The sequence below is a fragment of the Bos grunniens genome, chromosome 2 (genome assembly GCF_055505025.1).
Source record: "Bos grunniens cultivar Pamir isolate PY7600 chromosome 2, Bosgru_T2T1.0, whole genome shotgun sequence".
Taxonomy (NCBI): Eukaryota; Metazoa; Chordata; class Mammalia; order Artiodactyla; family Bovidae; genus Bos; species Bos grunniens.
The window spans coordinates 75,112,635-75,127,767 of NC_141166.1; the positions used below are offsets into that span (position 1 = coordinate 75,112,635).

Genomic DNA, 15,133 nt, shown 5'->3' on the forward strand with positions numbered 1-15,133 from the left:
ATTGCATTTTTAGCTAATACCATTATTAGCTGAAATTCAACAACTACTATCATATTATTGTTTGCATTTCATGATAAAGTTCACTTGCTGTTCAAAAAATGTATAAAATTGCTGAGACTTTTTGAGAAATTGTCAAACTAAAGAAATGTAATACAGTATAATTATTATAGATGAGTAGAAATTTCAGTAACATTTTCATTCTAAAGCTTCTTTATTTTAGATTATATAACTTTTAGGCTCATAGCATTTACTCTTTTCACTTTCACTAACTGGCTTCAATACTAAAGAAGTTTATGTCTCTTTTAGGATCCTCATGGATCTTTATTTTTATCCCAAAATAATCAGGAAAATCAGAAATGGCACTCTCCTTATCCTTTTGGGTACAGCCTAGACATACAGTTTTACAGATAACAGTTGAAGGGAGAGGTGTAAATTTGAAGGTGACAGTATTTTTTAATCTCTGACTATATAACTGAGTGCTTTAAATTCTTAAGGTTTTTGAATTGCACTTGTCATCTTTTTAACATATAATGTGGATGTTTAAAATGTCTTAGTGTATATGATATATCACCAAAGAAAGGTAAGTTTTATTAATGTAAGAAATATGCATATGTACCAAATATGCATTTATTTGATAAATGGTCACTTAGTCATCAAGTCGTCATAATAAAACTACTCATGTGTCCTGAGAAAGTCATTTAGACATACAGCCAAATCAAAACATTTTAAGAACATGTTCTATTTATAATCTATATTATCTTCAGAGATGAAAATAAGTATATTTATTTTTCATATAGTTATTGGAAACAGTTATTTTGGCACAATGTAAAATAGAAGTTATCCTTCAGAGAAATCTATATAGTGTATCATATTTGTTTACTTCTTTCATGAAAAATTAATTCTCATAGACTCAATTCTGTTTTTTAAAACCTAATTAACCTAATTCATCAAAATCTTTCCGTTTCTTCATTGTTTCATTGTCTCCCTTTAGCCATTATACATCAAATTAGTTTATTACGTATAGTAAAAAAATTTAAGCTAGTGTTACAGGGGAGCCTGGTGGGCTTCTGTCTGTGGGGTCGCGCAGAGTTGGACACGACTGAAGCGACTTAGCAGCAGCAGCAGCAATATAATTACTTGGAATATTTTTATTCTATCTTTGTCCCTTGCTGTGATAAAAATTAAAAGTTGACTGTACATTGTAGGAAGATGCTATGATTATGAGCTGAAAATGAAAGTATGCAATGAAACTTGGCAGTTGTTTCTCTTGGTATTTGGTAGAGAATTTACTGTTTTTGTTATTTCCTACACTACTCTTAAATCTTTCTGTGTTCTTATAGATGAGGGGTTTCTGATATAAGAGGTTTGGGCATTTGGCTGTGCTAAGTTGTTTGTCCTGGGGGAATATTATAATCTATATATTCCTAGGTGTTAATCTAAAGGTAAAAATGTATATAACTTTGTCCTTTTGGGAATGTCGGTAATGTGTTTTTTGTGGCTGTCTGTGCCTGATATTATTATAGACTTGCTTAAGTTGCATGCTTTGGCTTTGACTTACCTGACAACTTAATGTGATAAGTCTTGGTGTATTAAACTTATTTTTGGTGGGGAGGGGAGGCAAAGTTGTACAGTAAATCAAAAATAATTCATGCTTTTATGTGTTAACTGCATGTTATGCAGTGTGAATTTTATTGTTATGTATTTAAAGCCTGCATCTTTATATAAGGTTTTAAAAACTCCCTTTTTTATTACTCCTCCCTAGGTTCTGAGTCTTCTGGTAGTGTAGGGTCATCCACGGGCTCGCTGTCACACATCCAGCAGCCTCTTCCAGGTACAGCTCTTAGCCAGTCTTCTCACGGTGCACCTGTCGTCTATCCAGCTGTCAGCACTCATAGTTCTCTTTCCTTTGATGGTGGCCTAAATGGGCAAGTTGCATCTCCTAGCACAAGCTTCTTTTTGCTTCCCTTGGAAGCAGCAGGCATACCACCTGGCAGTATTCTGATCAACCCTCAAACAGGTTGGTATCCAGAAAAAGGTTTATTTCAGTTGAGATGTCAGGAGTTATCTGAAAATTAAAGAATGTATATTAAATGTATTATCTGTATATATGTTGTCAGCTTTTTATTTTTCATGAGTGATTAGCATTTTCCCTAGAACTTTATTAAAAACAGTTTATGCTAGAGAATGTTAAAAGACATATTTATATCAGAAAATATTTTTCTCCTTGTGACATTGGTGACGTTGTCTTTTAGGTCAAATCATGAAACAGTTCATTTCCTAGAAGTGCAACCACCACCTTTGAAAGAGCTTTATTCAAAAGAATTTTATCCTGGGGAAAATAGTATACATTTCATGAAAAAGGAGAACATTAACAGCTCTTACTTCTTTTATAATGTAGTGAAAAGACCTATAAGTAATTGTCCTTATGAATATGGTAATTGCTTTCTACTGAGGAAAAGCTATTATAAGCTACATCTTACTATTAATGAAAAAGTAGTCATTGTTAATTAATATTGACAACACATTGTTTGCAGTTAGGAGGTAGTACTTTGTGTTTATTGAGTGTTTACTCTGTGCCATATATTGTGTTGTGCTTTATGCCATATACTGTGTTGTGCTTTAAATACGTTACATATAATAATCCTGTTAGGTGAAATCTACTTTTACAGATAAAGAAACTGAACCTCAGAGAGATTAAGAAACTGCAGCCATTATATATGTTAATTTTTTTTCTTAAGTCAAGAGAAGTCTTGGTTTATAATCAAAACAACATAGCCCAATCATATAGTTAGATAATAAAAACAACCTTAAACCATTTGTTAACCTTCCTTAAATATTCACAGATTTAGCTGATGTGGTCAGACTAGCATGGTAGTTGTTGGTCAAGGTAGATCCAGATAGAGGGTCAGGGTCTCGGAGTGTTCCTGAAACTTTCCTTTTGTTTGTTGTAGAAAAAACCTTGGCTTGGAATATGTTACCTTCAGATCTCATTTGTATCTTTTGTTTCTAAGAAACAAATTAAATTAGCATAGGAAACTGACTCCTAAGAAATTCAGTTTTGGTTTATAATGGTTATCTTTTGATATTTTAGGTCTGTTATGTAACTAAACTGCCTATTTTCCTGGAGCAGGATACAAGATGATTTAATATTTTACTATTTTCTATTGTTTTTCATTCCAAACATTAGTTAATATGTTTTTGGAAACATGAAAGTGTAAATTGAGTAGGAAATTATAAAGTGAGAAACTAATCAACCTGAAATTGAATTGTATACTTAATTTTAAATTAGTCCAAAAGTGACCTTTTTTTGAGAAAAGCATTACAACACATCCAGCTTTTTTCAAGCAGTCCTTAAATTATGCTGAAACATACTTTCATTCAAGTCTAATCTACCATTGTTTTAAAAATTAATAAACAATCCACAAATTCCCAGCATGATTTCGCTTTAGTTCTCTATATCCATCATATAAATTGTCAGGATATTAACTGATGAAAATAATTTGACTTTGGAGAACTTTTCCCACTTGATCGCAATGGAACAATATATTCTTCTCTCCCAAATATTATCTTATTAAATGTCACAAACTTATTTTTAAAAAAAAAGAGAGAATGTTTGGGGGGCTATTTAAGACACTATTATTCAGTCAAATTTCTCTTATTTTATATTTTTCCTATCCTAAAAGGGTATCATAATCAATGATCTCTTTATTTCATAATTGTTTTAACAGTACAGTTTTTTTTTTTTTAGTCATTCAGTGTATAGTATGGAAAAATACTAATCTTTGAATCTGTATGTGCATTGAGAAAAAGGTCTGGAAGAAGGTATCCAAATTAACTGTAAGGTTATGGGGAATTTATTTTCCTTTTGATCTATATTTGTTGGTTATTTTCCCACAATAAAAATATTACTTCGTGTAATAAAAAGTTGTTTAGAATCTATGTGTAGAGAGTTACTTAAAATATTCCTTCAGTAATTGATAACCAATAAGCCTCAAAATCAATACTGAAGTATCCTCTCATTTTATTTTTTGCCTATGAATAAAGCTCACTGAAATCAAAAGGAAGTTATTTTAGGTAATTATTTAGTTTTAGATTATTTTCTAATTTTAACAAGTTAGAATCTATGAAATTAGGACACTGCCATCAAAGCCACAATTTGAAATTTGAAGTTATCAGCCATTTAATTTTCATCAGGTTTTAATCTTACTAGTTAAATATATGCAATGTGACCTATATGTTAAATATTTCCCATCTAACAGGCTAATTAATGGATTTCCAGTATCCCAAAGTCAAGTTTTGTTTTGTTTTTTCCCTTCAAAACTGAGATGTTACATAATCCTGTAACTCAATTCCTTGAGCAAGGGGTGTTTGAGAATTAAATTTTTTGGAAAATACTGTGTACTATAATATAATCTGAGTGGATTCTGGAGTGACAGCACCACAGTGAAACACTGCAGCAAAGTTTTTGAATATTTACTCTTAAGTGGGAGATACAAAGACTAGAAATAGCCTCATGTAAAATCAAACTTTGCTTTCCAGGCTAAGAAGAAAAAGCTTTGGTTTTCAGAAACTTGAGGCCTTTGGAATTGTGAATAAGGATTGAACATGTTATAAGTTGTTTGTAGAATGACCTATATTCAGTCTCCATTGTAAGTGATTTTTTTCCTTCGTTCTTAAAATTTTCAGGTCAGCCCTTCATAAACCCAGATGGGAGTCCAGTTGTGTATAATCCTCCAATGACGCAACAACCAGTTAGAACCCAAGTGCCTGGACCTCCACAGCCACCTCTGCCACCCCCACCACCTCAACAACAAGCAGCTAATCACATTTTCTCACAGGTGCACATATCCACAATTACATAATGCTAAGTTCATCTACCTTTGCATATTTGGGGCTAACTTCACTAATTATAACTGCCATGGCCCAAGTAAGTATCTCTTAGAACTTTAATGTTCTCCACCAATGATGTCCCACTCACTGCTCCTAGGGAGAAGTTAACTTCAAGGGCTTTTCTGCTAAGGGAAATTTTTATCTCATGATCCTGTGTGGTGAGTATTTTATCCCTGTTTCACAGTAGCAGGAAATGGACAAGAGGAATCAAAACTAAGATTATACATTATTCCAGTGAACAAAGTGAGTTGTTTTAAAATTCAACAAATCAATCACTTATAAGAAACTGAGTTGTTGCTTCAAGGTACTCTCCATCCCACCTACCCTATGAAAAATAAAGACAAAGATACTTGAGTCAGAATTATCAAAAGCACTTTTAATAATACTTTGAATTTGTATAAATGTTTAGAGTTTCCACATATATTTTCACATTCAGGCTTTTCTTCTAGAGATGTGTTACTCGTTCTTACTGGACTTGATTATTCCAGTGTAAACTCATACTTTCATTCTGTCTTTTAAAAGGTTGTATAGCATGTCAAAGACAGTTTGCACAGTTATTTGCACCTCTTTTTCTCTGGAAGACAATCTTAAGTATTCCACTAGTGAGAACATGGAGAATATTTTGTGACAGAAGTACAGTGGTAAAGTTGAACTGGAGAAGTTTTATTAGTTTTGTTCACAGCTTAAATTGTTTGTATTACAGGAGTGAAAAATGTATGAGCAGTTTGATGAAGTTATCACATATTTTTTAACTAAATAATTACTGCTCTGGCAATTAAGACTCCTTATTAGGCAAGGCAGTTTCCCTAAAGTTGGACTTGTAGGTTTTTTAACTTCCCAACCTCATTTGATTACATGCACTCAGGTAGATATTAGACAGAATAAAACTCCCTCACTGTCCTTTTCTGTCTTGGTTTCATTCAACTTGGTCTTGAAGTGTTTCTCTTTAATCTGCCATCACATGGTCATCTTACAGTGCTATATATTTCATCAGGAGTTTTACAGGGCAGATTTTCATTTGATTTAATTCAGTGGAAATAGTCTGGCAGCTTCAGAAAAAAATCCTAAGGTTTGATCTACAGTTATATTTTCAGATTATTATCTCTTAGAAATAGCTTTGTCTGATTTAGTTTCAAGAGACAGTCCTAAAAGATACAGGCAGCTTACTTTAGAAACGATGTCTTAGACTATAATTTGAAATCTTGGGGTATATATCAAACTCCATGGCTGTTCTTCCTGGCGTTACTTCAAGTGCTTCTGGTAATTTTTCACTGAATACAAGAATAGAGAATTGATGAACAAATGATACTCACTAACGATCTTTTGCACTGAGATAATCCATCCATGAAATTTCAGCTAACCAAACAAAATAATGCCATGATTTCCAAAGCCTTCAGATGGGCCACATTCTTGAAACCAGTCACTTTAAGTGAATGCTGTTTTGCAGCCAGTTGCAACTGAAGTAGAAAAAAAGGACATTCTAAGGCTTTTTCTTTTCTAAGAGTTGTCAGAGTTTCACTTTAATCAGCCAGTCTCCCAGCCCACATTTTTCTCATTACCACTTGACACTCTGGCAGACATAAAATCATACCCTTGGTGTTCATATTACTCCTCTTTCTCTTATTCCCCAGCAGACTAAAGCTTTTGTTTCATCTGACACTTACATAGTAGGTTAAGTTGTCTGGAAGAAAGTTGTGTCTTTATGGTTGTCTGACTTAATAACACATTGAAGAGCTTGTACTTTGTAGTTTTAAAGCTACTGCACCTCATTTGGTGTGATACATGCTGTCATCCATTAGGAAGCTTGCTAATTTCTTCTCACTAACCTCTTGAAGGTTACTCTTTAGATCTTTAAACTTTTGCTTTATTTTAGTACTTTAACTGTAGATTTTTTGTGTTTTGTGTATGTGTGTAATTCTAAACTACTCTAAGCCATTCATGTTTTAGAAACTTGATTTTGTGGTGGAAGGGCAGCTCAGCATTATATGTCTTAATCATAGGAATTTCTTCTTGTCTAGTTTATTCCTTGAGTAACCCTATTTGGTTAATTTTGCATTTCTAAAGTATATTCCATGTACTGTAGCCTACCAGCCTCCTCTGTCCATGGGATTCTCCAGGCAAGAATACTGGAGTGGGTTGCCATTTCCTTCTCCAGGAGATCTTCCCAACCCAGGGATTGAACTCGGGTCTCCCGCATTGTAGGCAGATTCTTTACAATTGTAGTCAGACGTCTGAGCCACGAGAGAAGTTGTTAAAGTATACTCTTCAAAAGTATTGTCCAGAGAGAGATTCAAATGTTAAATGACGGTATGCAGGTGACTTAAACAGATTGTCACCTGTATGCTGGATTATGATAGTTATTAAACCAATATGTATATTAGTTCTTTGTAACAAACTACATAAAGGTAAGATTGGGAAACTAATTTGCCTGTCAGTAGCCAGGTGTATTCCCTAAAATTTAAATATGATTGAAACTTCTTTCATTTTTTAATAATACCTGTGAGTACCCTTGGGAAACGTAAAACTTGATTTTTTTTTTCCTGATATGCAGGAGTATTTTGTTAGTAAAATTTCAAAGAACTTCAGTGGATCTTTGTACAAGTTTGAACTGCAAGGATCTGCTTATACACATTTTTTTGTTTTTCCTAGCACGTACATACTACAGTATACATGATCTATGATTATTTGGATCCATGGACTGGAATCTGCAGATGTAGGGCCAGCCATGTTATACCCAGATTTTTGACCCTGCAGAGAGTCAGCGTCCCTAAGCCCTGAGTTGTTCAAAGGCCCAGTATAGTTTCTCAACTTCTAATATTCTTTCAATAAAAATTTTTGTTAGAAGAAAACTGTATGTATCTTCCTTATATAGAAGAGATCTATTTGTGTGTGTGTTTTCTTTAGGCTATTTGTAATGGTACCTACAGTATATTTTCCTTGAAAAATTGCTAAAGTTTAGGCACTTTGGTCCCAAAAGAGTAATCATGCCTTGTCAAATAGAATACTCGACATAGATATTATGTTTGTTATACTGTTTGATAATAAGAATAGAAGAAAAATTCTATTGCTTAATGTTTATAGAGCAGCCCCTTCATCAAGTAGAGCAGCCCCTTCATCAAACCAGGAAGAAAGAATAAAGGGGTTTGCTTTTACTGACCTAACCCAAGGGTCTTGTAGGATAATAACATTTGAAATATCTAAATTACCTGTTGTAGTGAATCAAATATTTTTATGAAAAAATTATTTTCTAATTATGTTTTAAATTTAAATGTATGTTCTCAGAAATTTTCTATGTAGAGTTTCTTCACTTACTATTGTTTTTATTGTTTCCTATATTGTTTTTAAGATGACTTTGTAGTTTTAAGCTATTGCCAAAAAACTGTAACTTTCCATTTTATGTAATTCTTCTCTAACATTTTATTCTGACATTAACATTGTTTGCCAACCTGTTATTCCTTAGCCTATTCGTCCTCTGCAGCCCTCTTCACAGCCTGTTCAGTACTCTACAGCCCCTTACCCATCCCCGCTCCTGCCAGTCTCACCCACTCAGCAATACTCCGTGGTACTATATCTCTATTCACGTCCTGCGTTGTTTCTATGGGTATATGTGTGATAAATCCTTGTGAATGTGATTAATGTGATATGTTCTTTTGTGATTTTCTGAAGTCAGGGATACATATATTTTGAAAAAGCATTTTTTTTAAGCTGTATTAGAAATAATTTATTCTGTTCCATAAAATATTTGTTATATTGGCTTATTTTGGCAATTATGTAAAGCCTAACATTTTCCTTGTTTTTCATACTGAAATAATCTTCAGGTCCTAAGATGTTTTAACTACTCTTCTTATTGAGGCTGGTGTAGATCTGTGTAGTCCTGGGGTGGCAGCTTTCATCTGGGTTTAGACTTTCTTTCCCCACCAGGTCCGAAAAAACTTAGTCATTGGGGTGAATTGGAGCTTCCAGTTTCATAAGACATCAAAATCTCTAGATATTTAATCTATGACTATAAAGTAGTGGTACTTCCTTTAATCCAAAGCATGCCCCAAGTTATACCTTTCAGTAAGAGCTCAGTAATGACCATCTCTAGTTAGTGAACATATGGGACCACAATATAAAGTACCTCCTGCATAGTGCCTAAAATGAAATAGATATTCAGTAAATGTTAATTTCCTTCCATTAAGTTGAATCTACCTAATCACCTGTACTTTTTCCCAGTGATGCTGTTACTTTTCAGACTGTACGGTCATCACATTTTGAAATTGCATCCAAGTTAAATTATAAGACGTCTCTTAAAATCACTCAACACTTTTTTTAAATGTTTTGTTTTGTTGAGGGTGTTTTTGTTTTGAGCTACAGGGCAACCTTATTTACCAGCCTTGGCTCTGAATGATTTTCAAAGATCACTTTCAGTCTGAGAAAATGAAATTGCCAGCATTGAGAAGGTTGAGAACATTTTAAAAAATAACATAAAAGCCTCAAAAATGTTTTGAAAAATGGCAGATGGTTGGAGTAAGAAAACGACTTTTTCACCAAGATGACTGTAATGATGGGATATATCAATCATTATGGTATTTCTTTTTAAAATATTTGGACATACATTTTCATTACAGCTGGTAAGCATTTTTAGGTATATTTTCCTCTTCTGAAGTTATTCATTGAATTAGGTGAGTAGTGCTGGACTAAATCAGAACAACCATTTGAGAAGGGTTTTCAGTCACTAAGTCAGGTTTCCTTTTTTCCAATCCTTTATCATCTCCATAGCCTTAATTTACTTTGCAAAAACAAGCAGATTATAGAAATTGTAGACATGTCAACTTTGACAACTCAGTTGCCACAATTTTTTAAGTAATTTTCCTTTTTTCAAATTTTTCCTCTCAGCAAAATGTGATGCACGTTATTGCCAATCTGGCTCCTTGACAACAAGGGAATGCTATTTTAACCCCCTTGTAGTCATTTCAGTTGATACTATGTAGACAAGTCAGAATTGGTCCTTACTTTGTTGAGTCAGATAATATAAATTGTAGCCTTTTCTTGACACCACTGCCTGTTCTCCAAGTAGCAAAAGCAATAGGAAACTGTCACCTGGTTTACCTTTGCCTAGCATCTGATTTAAGGAGTAGACCAAAAAACACCAAGGAAAAATAGAATTGATAACCAAATTATTTTTGAGATTAGAAGATCAGAGAGGGTAGATTTTATATATTTCATTTCTGCTACTGTATTTGATCGATAGGTATGGGAGGAACTACAGAAATGCATAGAACCTGACTCTTCTTACCTTCTGGGAAGAAGGGTATTAAAGAGTAATTAGTACCATGCCTGGCTAGACTCCTGGTCTTTGAAGTCTTTTCAGAAAATGTTAGTTGCCTAATATAAAAGTGTGCCTTTAATCTTCATTTTAAATAAGTGTCTTCATTTTTTTATTGTGAAATGTTGTTATACCCTACTCTTTTCTGCATGCTATACATTTCCATGAGATATATTTTATAAGTAATTTGAGTTGACAGCATTGTAATATTGCTACCTTCCTGCCTCAGAATTACAGTTTTCTTGAAGCTGTTCTTCTATTAAATCATGCTTGTTATAGATATAGAATTTCCATGATATTAATATATACTACTGCAACTCTTCTTAAAATACATGAAGTATTTTTCTTTGATAAGATCGGTCTGTGTATGGAAAGCTTGCTGATTTCTGGTCTCTCCCTTTTTTAGCAGGACAACCTTGGGTCTCAGTTTAGCCACATGAGTCTTGCCCGCCAACCATCAGCAGATGGTTCTGACCCTCATGCCACCATGTTCCAGTCCACTGTTGTTCTTCAGTCCCCACAGCAGTCTGGTTATATCATGACAGCAGCCCCTCCACCACCGCCACCGCCACCGCCGCCACCTCCTCCCCTACCGCCTGGGCAGCCAGTCCCTGCTCCGGGCTATTCTGCCTCTGGTCATCCTGTCAGCCAGCCAGTGCTCCAGCAGCAGGGGTATATTCAGCAGCCCTCTCCACAGGTACATTGCTTTTTCATCTTCTGACTTTAGAGAACTTAATTTTGCACGGAGAAACCTTGTGAGAACGTGTGACCAAAACTTGTCAGCCATCTTCCCTTTTGGAGACTCTAGAATGCATTCTAGACAACCACATGACTGATAGATACTTCAGTTGGAGGGTTAAACTATGTAATCTTTGAGTTCCCTTCTGACTCTTAGAGGTTTGTTTTGTTTTAACTAGCTTAAGAGAAACACAGTAAAGTAAATGCACTATGAAAATAAAACGGTACATTTTAAGAAGAAACAGATCAGTTTGGGGAGAACTAGCGTCTTAACACTGTTGAATGGCCTATGCAAAAATATGTTACCTCTCTCCATTTATTTAGATCTTCCGTAATTTTTTTGTCAATCGTATTTTGTGGTTTTCATTACACAAGTATTACATATAGTTTTTAAAATATATCCTAAATATTGAATGTTTAAAGTGATAATTCTAAAGGATATTATTTTAAAATTTTATTTTTTATTTTTATTATTTATTTTTGTTAACTGCTAATATGTAGAAATAAAATTGTCTTTTGTATATTGATCTTTTTATCCTGTGGACTTTCTAAATTTGATTGTTCTACATACATTATTCTTTCCAATCTCTTTGCCTTTTGTTTCTCTTTTGCGTTATTGCATTAGCTAAGTGCGCCACTGTTGAATATACTCACAGGAGAGGGAAGTAAAATCTCTAGAATCCATGTATTAACTTAAATATGTTTTGAAGTACCTATGCTTACATTGTTCCCAGTGTTAGGGGTAAGCTTTCAGTCTTCCAACGTTAACTGTGAAATTATCTGTGGATTTTTTTTGTACATTTCTCTTATATTCCTAGTTTGTTGAGAGTCTTTACCATGAATGGATATTAACTTATAAAAAAAAATTTTTTTTCTGCCTCTATTGAGGTGATCGATCATGTGGGGTTTTATTCCCCTTTATTAATACAGTGAATTACTCTGACTTTTGAATGTTAAACTGCCTTTCATTTCTGGAACATACCTTATGATATATATGTATCATGATATAGTTATCTTTTTTGTATATCACTGGGTTTGATTTGTCAGTATTCTCTTACAGAGTTTTGCATGTATTTTCATGAAGGATACTGACCTGTAGTTACCTTATAAGCCCTTTTTCAGGTTGTAGTGCCCAGGGTGGTACTGATTTCAAAATGAGTTGGATAGAATTCCCTCCTTTATTTCCTAAAGGAGTTTATGGGTTTAGCTCCTATATATAGGTCATTTATTTTGAGTTCGATTTTGTATATGGTATGAGATAAGGTTCTAGCTTCATTCTTTTGCATGTGTATATCTCTTTATTCCAGCATTACTTGTTGAAGATACTATTCTTATTTTTTTTTGCACTGGGTCTTTGTTGCTGCGTGCAGGCTTTCTCTAGTTGCAGCGAGTGGAGGGTCCCTCTCTAGTTGCAGTGCACGGGCTTCTCATTGCAGTGGCCTCTCCCGGTATGGAGCACATGCTGTACGCGCACAGCCTTCAGTAGCTGTGTCACACAGGCTCAGTAGTTGTGGCGCACGCGGTTAGTTGCTCTGGTACGTATGGCATCTTCCCAAACCTGGGATCAAATCTATGTCCCCTGCATTGGCAGGGGGACTCTTACCCACTGTATCTCCAGGGAAGTCCAAAGATATTATTCTTTTCCCACTAAATAATCTTGGTACCCTTGTTGAATATCAGTTGGATCATAAATGTAACAGTTTATTTCTGAACTCTCACTTTTACACTGTCTTATTCTATATCTTTATGTCAGTACTACACTGTTTTTGTTACTGTACCTTTCTAGTAAGTTTTTTTTTTTTTTTTTTTTTTCTAGTAAGTTTTAAAATCAGGAAGTGTGAGTCCTCCAAGTTTATTCTTCTTTTTCAAGATTGTTTTGGCTATTTAGCTTACTTGCGGTTCTACATGAACTTGAGGATGGCTTCTCCATTTCTGAAAAAGAGGCCTTGGAATTTTGATAGGGATTGCATTGAATCTGTAAATGGTTCTGTGTTGTATTGTCATTTTAACTGTTACATGTTCCGGTCTTAACGAGCATAAGATATCTTTCCATGTCCTTAGGTCATCTTTAATTTCTCTCATATTGTTTTTGCATTTAGTATACGCTCAGTGAAGGCAATGGCAACCCACTCCAGTACTCTTGGCTGGAAAATCCCGTGGACAGAGGAGCCTGGTAGGCTGCAGTCCATGGGGTCGCTAAGAGTTAGGCACGACTGAGCGACTTCACTTTCACTTTTCACTTTCCTGCATTGGAGAAGGAAATGGCAACCCACTCCAGTATTCTTGCCTGGAGAATCCCAGGGGCAGAGGAGCCTAGTGGGCTGCTGTCTATGGGGTTGCACAGAGTCAGACACAACTGAAGTGAGTTAGCAGCAGCAGTATCAACTGAGTATATGTGTTTGATACTTTTGGATCTTCTACATCCTTATTTAATTTTTGTCTAATTCTATCAATAGATGATAGTGGTTTTGTCTGTTTCTAAATTCTATCATATTGTATTATAGTATTTGAATGTATAATCTTCCCAATGTATTGACTCATACTATTATGAAATGTTTTTCTCTGTCTCTAGTACTGTTGCTTGTCTTGAAACATACTGTAATGTGACTTTAATATGGTGAATTAAGCATCCTTTTTAAAAATAAAAACAAAAAACTTTTATATTGGAGTATAGCTGATTAACAGTGGTGTGATAGTTTCAGGTAGAGAGCAAAGGGACTCAGCCATACATATGCATGTATCCATTCTCCCCCAAACTCCCCTCCCATCCGGGCTGCCACATAACACTGAGCAGAATCCTCTGTGCTATAAGGTAGGACCTTGTTGGTTATCCATTTTAAGTATAGCAGTCAATACCAAATTTGATTGTAAAAGTGTTAATGCATTCTTTTGATTAGCACTTAGATAATAGGTCTTATTCCATTCTCCTATATGCACCATTTATACTTAAAGTGTGTCATTCAAATTCAGTATATAATTGATATTTGCTGATTTATTCAGTCTGATTGGAGTGTTTAGTCCTCTTATCTTTAAATATCAATTGACATTGTTAGATGCAGATATATCTGTTACTTCCTGATACCTCCAGGAAAAATTAAGGAATCACATGTGTATTATGTCTATAATGTTTCAAAAACAAATATTACAGAAAATTTAGAAGATTCTTGGCTTATAACTGATTCAGGAATTCTGTGCTTGTCTGGTTTCCAGACAAAATGGGCTCTCTGTAAGATCGCCACAGAGCTCTGTTCTTTTAGAAGTAGCCCAATCAGAAGAGCAGAACTTGAGAGCCTATGAACCTAATGAAGTTAACTCTCCACATACTTCCATATCAGTAGATTAATTGTTTATTCTTCACCCCAAACCAGATCAGATTACGTTTAGAGAAATTCACAACTGATACAAATAGCTTTGGGTGGAAAACTAAATCAGGCTAGTCTTATTGGCATTTTTTCCAGCTTTATTAAAGTATAATTGACAAATAAAATGTGTATTGACATTTTAATTTGCATTAGAAATATGAGAAAAATTAAAGAATGAAATCAGTGCTAATGTGAATGTGTAGGAAAGGATAAACTGACTTACATATGTGGTGATAGCAGCTCAGCAGGTAAATTTGAATGAGCTCCCGATACATGCTTTAACCAAAATGAGTCTCAAAAATAATGTTAATTGCAAAATAAGCTGCATGAAGTTATATGAATGAGTGCATGAAAGTTGCTCAGTCATGTCCGACTCTTTGCGACCCCATAGACTATACAGTTTGTGGAATTCTCCAGGCCAGAATACTGCAGTGGATAGCTTTTCCCTTCTCCAGGGAATCTTCCCAACCCAGGGATCTAACCTAGGTGCAGATTCACCAGCTGAGCCACCAGGAAAGCCCATGAAGTTTATGTAGAATAACGATAAATGTGCATTTTAAAAATTCTCAACAAGTCTATAGTAGATTACATAGATGATTGATAATATGTTACACACACACACAGACTCTAGAAGTTTAAAAACATTTATGGGAATGATATACACCATCTATAAGATAATGATGCTTTTTCTATGGCATGTAGAGCAAAGGAATGTTGGAAGTGAGCCTTTAAGTATTTCAGTAGTATTTGGTTTTGTAACAGAGAGAAAAATCTGAAACAAATGTGACCAAAAAAGTTAAATCTACTAAATCTAATTTAGCGGGGAAATTGGTAT

At 34.5% G+C, this 15,133-nt stretch overlaps 1 protein-coding gene across 33 annotated transcripts in view; it reads left to right on the plus strand.

The window, feature by feature from the left end:
* R3HDM1 (R3H domain containing 1) overlaps nt 1-15,133 on the plus strand; it is a 96,010-nt gene that overhangs the window by 37,220 nt on the left and 43,657 nt on the right. For 12 of the 33 annotated variants that reach the window (XM_086350993.1, XM_086350825.1, XM_086351012.1 and 9 more), the window contains 3 exons: nt 1,763-2,017; nt 4,687-4,838; nt 10,605-10,895. In XM_086350993.1, coding sequence (XP_086207119.1) covers nt 1,763-2,017; nt 4,687-4,838; nt 10,605-10,895 — 698 coding nt within the window. Of the gene's footprint in view, nt 1-1,762; nt 2,018-4,686; nt 4,839-8,350; nt 8,453-10,604; nt 10,896-15,133 lie in introns of all 33 variants that reach the window. The other 21 variants (XM_086350983.1, XM_086350781.1, XM_086350791.1 and 18 more) reach the window with 4 other exon arrangements.